The 10,689-nt window shown below is 34.5% G+C and overlaps 1 protein-coding gene across 1 annotated transcript in view; it reads left to right on the top strand.

Moving 5' to 3' along the window:
* Nucleotides 1-325: 325 nt before the first annotated feature.
* The window catches only part of LOC125042535 (splicing factor 3B subunit 3-like), a gene marked incomplete in the record, with an annotated part of 45,049 nt that continues 34,685 nt past the window's right edge, over nucleotides 326-10,689 (top strand). Inside the window, 13 exon segments of the mRNA XM_047638210.1 lie at nucleotides 326-547; nucleotides 2,492-2,721; nucleotides 2,892-2,970; nucleotides 3,622-3,792; nucleotides 3,994-4,166; nucleotides 4,752-4,899; nucleotides 5,245-5,351; nucleotides 5,513-5,623; nucleotides 5,756-5,899; nucleotides 6,087-6,252; nucleotides 6,384-6,539; nucleotides 9,936-10,087; nucleotides 10,211-10,366. Of these exon segments, the coding sequence (XP_047494166.1) occupies nucleotides 2,575-2,721; nucleotides 2,892-2,970; nucleotides 3,622-3,792; nucleotides 3,994-4,166; nucleotides 4,752-4,899; nucleotides 5,245-5,351; nucleotides 5,513-5,623; nucleotides 5,756-5,899; nucleotides 6,087-6,252; nucleotides 6,384-6,539; nucleotides 9,936-10,087; nucleotides 10,211-10,366 (1,710 nt within the window).

The following is a 10,689-nucleotide window of genomic DNA, read 5'->3' as shown; positions in this document are numbered from 1 at the left end:
CTGGACTTATCAAATCACATCAAGATTGTCGGCTGGAGAATCCGAAGGAGATTATCATCAGATTTGTTCTCATCACACGAGAACAAATCTGATGATATAAATATTGTAAGGAAAGACCCAATTGTCATAGTCGGAAAATTAACCACCTTTTCTCACATTTTTGATGCCACTAGATCTATTTGGTTGCTTTCTCATATGCATATTTGTTTTTATTTTGTTTTTCCTTATCATTTCTATTATCCATTCTTAACAATTACTGCTTGATTACCTTAGTTTCCGCCCATATTGAAACAATACACACTCTTAACCCCTTCTCGACAGGTTACGTCTCTAGACGTCATAACAAACCGCTCGAAATGTGGCTGTAGGCCGCGGTGGCACGCCAAAGCACTAAGAGGCGGTGATTCGGCTTGATGTACTGAACTCCCACGTGTTGCCATTGAACGCCATAGCGTAGATTTTGTTTTTAGTTTTCTTCACCCGTCACAGTTTCCTTTAAGCTTTTCCTAGGCCAGGACCTTTAAACTTCTGTGGTCAGTGACATTGGGTACGTTTGATTTTATGTTTAAATATTATTATATCAGTATTGTGTTGCTTTTATCATCACTGATCATTACAGTGTTATTAATTAATGTTTATTAAGGTAGGTATGGGCAATTTTTGCAACATTACACATATCAATTTGCATTTGTTTACTCGGGAAGTATTTTATTCTGTTCATCAGTTTGGCTCAGGTTTTCAAAAAATTAACTTTTTAACATTTCATAAATCACTTTCTTTGATTTCTGCAGGTTCCTATTGACATCAAGTTCCTTCCATTAGCCCCCCCCTTCCTTCAACCCCGGTTCCCCACATATACCCCAAGATCATTGGGTAGAGGAAAGATATAAAAAATCTGATTTTGGGACTTGGTCTCAGGAGGGAGCATTGCTCTCGGTAACAATTACCAAATTCAGTAATTGTTTTCAAAGTAACTGCACCCTGTAAAACCTGAATCCTTATTACTCCAGCCAATAAACTTTAGTTCCCTCCTAGGAATTGGCCTATGAACTGAAAATCTTTTCTGTTTTGTCTACCCAGCCAAACACTGTTGCTCCACAGTCTGCTACCCTCTTTGTGCTCAACCTGGTCATGAGAAATTGCTCTGCTCAGTCACACATGTGTGCCAATTATGGTGGCTCCCAAATTGTACAAGCTCAAATCTGAGGTAGCAGTTCTCAAATTCCAAATAAGCCTCACTCAACGTGAGACCAGACAGGAAGCATGCTGACAAGGTTTTTCTCTCTCTATCTATTCCAAAACTGTCCTTCGCTTCCCCCCCCCCCCCCCCCATTTTCTCGATGTCTCAGCATCTCCCCCCAAAATTTCTTCCCTCTACCCCAAACCATCCTGAGTACTTTGATATGTTTTTATTGGTAGTATCAGATATATTGTCATATAAAGGTAACTACTGGTTTATATATTTAATTAACTAAGGGAACAGGTTTAAAAAAATATGTATATTATATTTGGTTAAAGTATAAATTATCAGGTACAATATTTATATAAAATTATATATTCATGTTCTGTATGATTTTCTTAACTGCAGAAAAACAAAAATTGGACTTGAATAGTTTACTGATAACAAGCATTTCAATATCTTGCCGTGGCTGAAGTTACTCATAATGTTTACAATGCAGTATCAAGTACTATACTGGTGTTGCAATTCATTACTGTGTGATGTTATCTAGTTTGTGTATTACTATGCCCTTGTGAAAATGATTATCAATGCCTGTGCTCCTCCTTGTTTTTGTATTTTGTGTATTCTTTTAATATTATTATACATATTTTAAAATTGATCAGTTATTTATTTGTTTTGTTTATGTTTAGCTTTAATTGCAGGCTATTTTTAAAACAATATAGACATTAGTGACCATGATATCAGAGCGCATTAACTGCTCCAAGTATCAAAAGAATAAAGATTAAATACCAAACAGTTTGAACAGAAGATGGAATTGAAGACAGTTGTAATTTAATTTTTTTCTGAATTCAAAGGTATGTGGGTTTCAGATTGTAAATTGTATGTCTAAAAAAACAAATTATTTTGAAATTCATTCCAAAGAGAAAAGTTGCAATATTGCTTAGCCCCCAACCTCCTGTCAGTTAGATGAGGTTTATTGCTATTATGTATTGCATATCAACCACAGGGTCCAGAAAGTATATGGTTAGAATATTGTTTTTTTTTTATTTATTATTTTGTTTTAAATTCATTATATTTTCAATTTGTTTTATCCTGCAACTTCCCTGATAAATTTCAGGCCTTCCCCTACTATTAGGTTATCAAACCAATTGTTGGCTCTTAACTGTTTTTGCACCTGTCTTACTGCATACATATATTTCTCAAAGAATATTACGTTTTTATCAGAAAAGTAGGTGTGATTTAAATATTATATGGAAAAGGGTAAGTAATATCTCTGGTATTACACATTTTTGTACCTGTTTATTTTTGCAGAGTGAAAAAGGCCTTTATAGGGGTAAGGCTTGAAGCCTTTTAAATTGACAAGATTGTACAGCTTTCACATCTGGATTTACAAGATGTATTTGTACAACCTGACTCTACAACGTGCATCAGGCATCACCCATGCCGTGCATGGTAATTTTTCTGGGACACGCACACAGGAACTAGTGGTGTCTCGAGGAAGATCATTGGAACTTTTAAGACCTGATCCAAATACTGGGAAGGTGAGAATTTTTCATTTATTATTTTGTCTGTTTAAAATGTAGAAAATTATTGTTTGATGCTTATATGGCATTATTTCTAAATATTGTGTATTCTATATTCCTGTCATAAATAAAGCTTTGAAATTGGTCAAAGAAATGTATTTCTTATAAAGTCTCTGGATTTTTGACAGGTGCACACCATTTTGACAACAGACATATTTGGCGTTATTCGTTCATTGATGGCATTCAGATTGACTGGTGGAAATAAAGGTATGTTTATCAATGAGTTTATTTACATGTAAGATCTAAGCGATACAGTTCTGTCTAAAGGTCTCATTTCATCATTTCTGAATTTTGTAGAGAGGAAAGAAGCATTCAAAGTTGGGTGTTTTATCAAAAATGCTATTTTGGAAATATTTATCCTTCAAGTAACAGCTTCATCAGTCTAAGTTCTGGAATACCATGCTGTTAATTTGAATTGTCATATTCTTCCCTTTTATCTTAGCTAAGATTAACCCATATCCGACAGGCATGGCATATACGTACATGCCATTCCCACCGTTAGTTTACTTTATTAATTGTTTTTACACATAGATGGCTACACATGTACTAAGTCACCAATTAGCCAATTACAAGTACTGCCTGTCTCACCTGTTTGCCCTTTTCCTTGATTTTCAACAGTACTTTATATTATATTGGTGTTACTAATGTCAATAACATTAAAGTAATTATAATGTTTATAATAAAAGTAACAACATCGATATTCATACCATTGTTTGAAAAAAATGTTTTTTCCGCCAATTCAAGGAAATGTGAAATCATGTAAGCTCACAAGGTCTATTAATTGACTCCTTTGAGGCTGAGAACTAGCAGAGCCATCTATGTGCAGAGACATTAAAAAAAAAAACTTATCATTTTCAGATTATGTTGTGGTGGGATCTGACTCTGGCAGAATCACCATTCTAGAATATAGTCAGGCTAAAAACCAGTTTGAGCGCATCCACATGGAGACATTTGGTAAAAGTGGTTGCCGACGCATTGTACCTGGCCAGTATCTTGCCATTGATCCAAAGGGCAGGGCAGTAATGATTGGTAAGTTGGCTAGTGTATGTATAAGTAAGAATTTTGATAGATAATTAGTTTTCTTTGTGTGTCTGATGTGGAATTTCATTATGTGAATCTGCACCAGATTACTTTTATCCAGGCGTGCAGATTTGATAGGGAGGTTAATGTAGTGCTCCAATATTATTAACTAATGGTTTTGCCATTACGTCTTGTTTGTTGATGTTTCAGGTGCTGTTGAAAAGCAGAAATTGGTGTACATTCTCAACCGTGATGCAGCAGCAAGGCTGACAATTTCCTCTCCATTGGAAGCACACAAAAGCAACACACTTGTATATCACATGGTGGGAGTGGATGTTGGTTTTGAAAATCCACTCTTTGCCTGTCTGGAGATTGATTATGAGGTTAGTCTGACATATCCCCAGTCAGAATGACAACTACAGTTTGCAAATTCCAGCAGTGGTTGCAGATATCATGCAAATGTGCAATTGTGACCACAGCTTTTCACATTTGCAACCTACCATCCGAAATTGATTTTATATTATTACCAAAGTATTTGGTATATATTATTTAAATTAACATTATTATTTTAAAAATGATATATAAAAGTCATATTGTAAGTAAACCTCTTATAACTGCTTATTAACAAATTATAGATAAGGTATTTATTTACAGTTGTATTGTAAATAAACCTGCTTATAACTCATAACTGCATTCTAACAAATTATAGAAAAGGTATATTACATAGGTTGGCAGTTCTCTTTCTGAGCAGTTGTGGTGGTATTGGAAAGGTGACTAGGGATATGACATTATTATGGCTCATTGTAATTTGCGATAGTCGCATTGATACGAAGACCATGGCAATGACAAATGACGAGGGATAAAGCCATACAAGTGTCAATAGCAGTTATCTATGATTTTTGCTTTCTATAATAAGAAGTGGTTTATTGTTCTAAAGGAATATATAATAGAATATATGATTTTAACAGGAAGCAGACACTGACCCTACAGGAGAGGCCGTACACAGAACTCAGCAAACTCTAACATTTTATGAACTGGATCTAGGACTCAACCATGTTGTTAGGAAGTACCATGAGCCCCTTGAAGAACATGCAAACTTCCTCATATCAGTACCAGGTATATAGCTGTAATGAACCACTGAAATTTCTGCAGTATTTTTGTGATTTTTAACCCAATGGCGTCGGGTATAGAAAATTTAAAAAAAATCTACGCTCTGGCGAATGGCGGCAACGCAACGCGCGTGAATTCGGTACATCAAGCCGAATCATTGCCTCGGGGCGTTTTGGCGCGGCACTGCTGCGGACAGCCGCACGCCTCATTTCGGGCATATTGTTATGACGGCGATAGCTGTGACCCATCGCCATTGGGTTAAAGTTCTCTCTTTTGGTAATAATGTACCTTTTAGTGTCTTAAGTCTTCATTGTTTAATTGAAAAATTGTTCTTGGTTTAATTTTTTTCAGGTGGTAATGATGGACCTTCTGGTGTCTTAGTTTGTTCAGAAAACTACTTAACCTACAAGAATCTGGGAGATCAACCTGACATCAGATGTCCTATTCCCAGGAGAAGAGTGAGTTTCATTTACTTTTTTCTTTTATATAAATATACTAAGGTGAGAGTTAAGGACAGCCCAGGTTTTATTGTAAGTAATTGATTCAGATTTTCATTTCAAGACTTAATTACGTGAGATTATTTGCAATCTAAAATGTAATGTTTGATGGATATTTCCAGAATGATCTTGATGATCCAGAGCGAGGAATGATCTTCATTTGCGCAGCCACTCATAAGACTCGCTCGATGTTCTTCTTCTTGGCTCAGACAGAGCAAGGAGACATCTTCAAGGTGGGTGTTTGTGAAATTTATACCAGGCATAAAATATGAATGAATAATGAATGAAGGATATTTTATTTTAGCACTACATTTTCATGTAACCAAACCATATTCTTGATTGTATGTGAATTTTTGTTTTCTCAGATAACATTGGAAACAGATGAAGATGTTGTGACAGAGATCAAGTTGAAGTACTTTGACACAGTACCACCTGCAACGGCAATGTGCGTCCTCAAGACTGGGTTTCTCTTTGTTGCCTCAGAATTTGGAAATCATTATCTGTACCAGGTCAGTATTTACATCTGTTATATAATTGTCATAACGAATATCAATAAACACTAGTATAGTGTTCTGTAACCTTTTGGCAAAATTGCTGCACTAAAGCATTTAAGCTCTGTATCAGTTAAAGTGCCTGTAATTCTTGTCCTCAATCTTTCTATCCATTCTTCTGACTCACAATGTTGACTATTCACAGATTGCTCATTTGGGTGATGATGATGATGAACCAGAGTTCAGTTCAGCTATGCCACTTGAAGAAGGAGATACATTCTTCTATGCACCACGACAGTTGCAAAATCTTGTGCTCGTTGATGAACTTGACTCACTTTCTCCTATTATGGCTTGTCAGATTGCTGATTTAGGTGAGATTTGATAAAGGTTAAACTGATTGGTTATTGTTCCAATAAAAAAACAGTAATGTATAAAATAACTAAATAAGTAGATAATTAAATAAAAGAAATTAGTATTACTTGGTTTTGCTATTTATCCACAGCAAATGAAGATACGCCACAGCTGTATACTGTGTGTGGCAGGGGCCCAAGGTCATCTCTTCGTGTACTTCGTCATGGTCTGGAAGTGAGTGAAATGGCTGTGTCAGAGTTGCCTGGTAACCCCACAGCTGTATGGACTGTCAGGAAGCGAACTGAAGGTAAGTAACAAAGAGTACAGGATGTTTACTCTCATCTCTTTTTGCAGAATGAATCGGTGAAGATGCAACAAGTAGTAAAAACATAACTGAAGGATTGACAATTCACCATTGTGGTACTAGTTATGCAGAAGGAATTGGTAGGGACTTTGCTAGGCAAAACCATTCATAGTGTAATGGCAATTCACCACCTTTGTATGTAACAATGTATATTTATAGAATGGTGTATATGAAGTGTCACATATGCATGTTGTTTAGTAATAATTAATATGAAGACAGTGTGACCTGAATTTTATATGGAACAGAAAAACGATTTTTTGTATTTGCTTTATTGAAGGAAGGCTTAAGGAGAGGATGTGAAATGTAGTGAGTAGAATTGAGTAGAAGGAGAGGGTAGAATTGTGAAAACAAGGTCAAGTTTGTCAATAAAATGAAACAGCTATATGAATCCATACTGCACTTTCTAAATTGATATTCTTAGAAAATTGAATGTTTAATATTTTTTCCATTTGTAAATTTAAGGAACGCTTATTTTACAATGAAGTGAACTGTTATGTAAGGATTGACACCGAATTGCATGCTTAGGCAGAAAGATGAGATGCATATTTTGTTTATTGTTTTCATTAGGTATAGCATACAGATGGGGGTGCAACATCTAGTTGAAGGTTTATTTAACAGAAAGAGCAGTCTTGGATAGTTCTAATGAAAAGGTTGTTTGATGCTTATCAAACAGCCTTGTTTCTCTTTTCAGGCTGAAGGAGAGATGGCAGTCTGAACAGGTAATACAGATGAAGGGAAGATCAGACGTTGATTACTGGTACTATGGTAGTACAGTTAAAAATCAAAGTAAACCTGACTGAGTAGTTGCTTTCTGTACAGTAAATTCTTGATTTATAATATGAAAATGCAAGAAACAGCACAAGAATGTACTATCCAATACTATTCTAACAAAGGGGGGGGATTTGTATTCACTAATGAAAGTCTGACTGTACTGACAGCTTCGCATATGTTTCTATGTTGCCCATATGTGGTACAGTATCATATCCAAAGCAAAAGCAAAATGAAGTGGGTGAAGGGAAAGGGTTGTAGGGGAGGGTTAAAAACCACTATGGTTAGTTGTAGTTGTTGTTAGTATCATTAGTATCATTATTGTCAACATTTTCATCATTATTATTATTATTGATTATTGATTATTGATTGTTGATTGTTATTAAAGAAAGAGATAAGTGATTAGTTTTGTATTACAGTGTTCATTACATTCTTTTCTTTTCTTTTCTTTGCATTTTCCTTCCCTTTTCTTTTTCATTTTCCTTCCCATTTTTTTGTTTTTCCTTTTCCTTTTCCTTCCCTTTCTTTTCTTTTTTATTTTCCTTTTCCTTTTCCTTTTCCTTCCCTTCCCTTTTTTCTTTTCCTTTCCCTTCCCTTCCCTTCCCTTCCCTTCCCTTCCCTTCCCTTCCCTTTCTTTTCTTTTCCTTCCCTTCCTTTCCCTTCCCTTCCTTTCCCTTTCCCTTACCTTCTATTCCTTTTTTTTTTCTCTCCTTTCTTTCCTTTCCTTCCCTTCTCTTCTCCTCCCTGCCTTTCTTTTCCTTTCCTTTCCTTTCCTTTCCTTTCCTTTCCTTTCCTTTCCCTTTCATTCCCTTCCTTTCCCTTTCCCTTACCTTCTATTCCTTTTTTTTCCTCTCCTATCTGACTAATTTTTTTATTATTCTGTTTTCTAAGGAAAGCTTAAATTAACAGCTTTTTATTTTACTAAATGTGTTTTGTTTATTTGCTGTAATTTAACTTTTCATTTCTTTATTGTTGTAAATGGCCTAGAGCAACAACGTGAATTCTTTCTTTGAATAAGTAGATTTTTGCACCAAATTCCACAATATTATATTGTATCTTATATCTCAGGAAAAATTAATGATACATAATATTTTCTTATAACTTTGACACTACTTTTATTATATTTGTATATGATATATGTATATAGAAAACATATCCTCATTGAGAATAACAAGAAGCATAGGGGTGGATGAGTTGCCAATTACTGATTTTGAACAAAACGTGTCAGAAACCACCTGGTATCATTTTTTGCATAAGGGACTTCTGGATTTTTCACTACCATAAGAAAACTATGGAGTGTCTGTGGATGTTACTATGGTAGAATTCCAAATGTAGATATCTTCATTACAAGTCAAATGTCATTCAAGCTTGGAAGCCACTGTAGGGCAGAATGGTATTTTACTTATTCTTTTTAGTATATAATATATATTGGACAGTTTGTTATATCAGTTTTCCCTGTATATGTTATACAGTTACTACTGATAAATAATAATGTTAACCAAATAACCAAATGGGTTTGTTGATGTGTCCTTTACTATTTAGTATTTGATGAAAGCCTTTGAGTTCTTAGTATGTATATTAGTACAATTTACAGTATTACTGAACCTCATTGAATTAATTACTCAAATCCAGGGAAGATATATACACTGGCAGTGCTACAAGATAAGTCTATTGTGATTCATCAAGTACAGTTGCTACATCAGTTATTTAGACCAAATCCAGACCTCCATTAAGAAACCTGCAATTAGTGACTTACTCATCTCTGGCTACTTTGACTTTAATTAGCAGGTTGTTCTCCAGCAGACAGTTATTATGAGGATTGGTCTTATTTTTTGTGTCTTGACTGAAAAATTGTGCTTGAGCATGCAAACCCTCTCACTCCTATAGTTACAATTTTTTTTTTTTTTTTTTTCCTCTCTCAGTATGTGGTTTAGGAAGCAACGCAAATAATTTGGTAAAGTTTTGAAGGGCAGCAAAGGGTGGGCTTGGAATATCACAGGAGTTAAATTGGAAAGCTTCATTCACTGTGTTGTAGGCTGACGTGGCAGTTTTATGAATTAACTAGTTACTGATCCTACTTCTGCTGTATCAAATGCAAGCTGATAGCAGTGGGCTTCAAAACCAGTTGCAGAAACCCTGTGGGGAAAAATCTAGGAGACAATTATCCTGCCTTAATGTACACAGTACACTAAGGCAGTACACTAAATTTAGGTAAACTACTGCATTGGTGATGGTTGACAATTCTAACAGTTTTATCAGAATAAATAGAAATCACAGTTTATATGGTTTGCACATTCATTTTCCGACTAAATGAACTCATTCTTATAGGTTTGGTTTTGAAATGCTTACCAGTTACCAGGTAGTTGTTGATCTTAGGTTTTGTTGATTTCTTTATTTTTTTATTTTATTATTATTATTATTATTATTATACATTTTTTTTTTTTTTTTTTTTTTTTTTTTTTTTTTTTTTACAGAAATGTATTGTATATACATTTTAGGAAGGAAAATTACTTTTTCTATCCATTATGATTTTTTTGTAATGTTTATACATTTGCATGATTATCTTTTCAGATCTTTATGATTCATACATCATTGTATCTTTCGTAAATGCCACTCTTGTGCTGAGCATTGGTGAGACTGTAGAGGAAGTGACAGATTCAGGTTTCCTTGGTACAACTCCTACATTGGCTTGTTCCCAGCTTGGAGATGATGCACTTGTACAGGTAACGTTTATTTATGCTTGTAGTTTAGAGAACAAAAGAATTTTCTTTCTGTATACAATAAAAAGAATTGTAGGCAAACAAAAATAAAATCAAGTAAATAATTTCTTACTCATCCATACACAGATTTATCCAGATGGCATCCGTCACATCAGAGCTGACCGTCGTGTGAATGAGTGGAAAGCCCCTGGAAAGAAGACTATTGTGCGATGTGCTGTCAACCAGAGACAAGTAGTGATTGCTCTCACTGGGGGAGAAATTGTTTACTTTGAAATGGATCCAGTAAGTTTGCTGTCAAAACATAAGTAGTTGAAAATAATCCCATTGTAAGTTCTAAAGAAAAAAAATTAAATTCATAACACTTATGTAAATTCTTTTTGAATATTCATCTGATTCTTATTTATTTTCAACTTGCTTAATTCATGCACCTTTTTTTCTATTTATAAGGGAAATGCCAATTCTTGTCGACAATTTTATTTATAAATAAGTCTTTCATCACAACTATTGATATTTTAATTATTTATATAAAAGTACATATAATGCACACTACACAATACATAAGGAAAAGTTAGAAGACCATTTAACTTCAATTCAGCTAGTTTTGA

Source organism: Penaeus chinensis, chromosome 32 (assembly GCF_019202785.1).
Source record: "Penaeus chinensis breed Huanghai No. 1 chromosome 32, ASM1920278v2, whole genome shotgun sequence".
In the NCBI taxonomy this organism is placed as follows: domain Eukaryota; kingdom Metazoa; phylum Arthropoda; class Malacostraca; order Decapoda; family Penaeidae; genus Penaeus; species Penaeus chinensis.
This window is presented reverse-complemented; position numbering and strand designations above follow the sequence as displayed.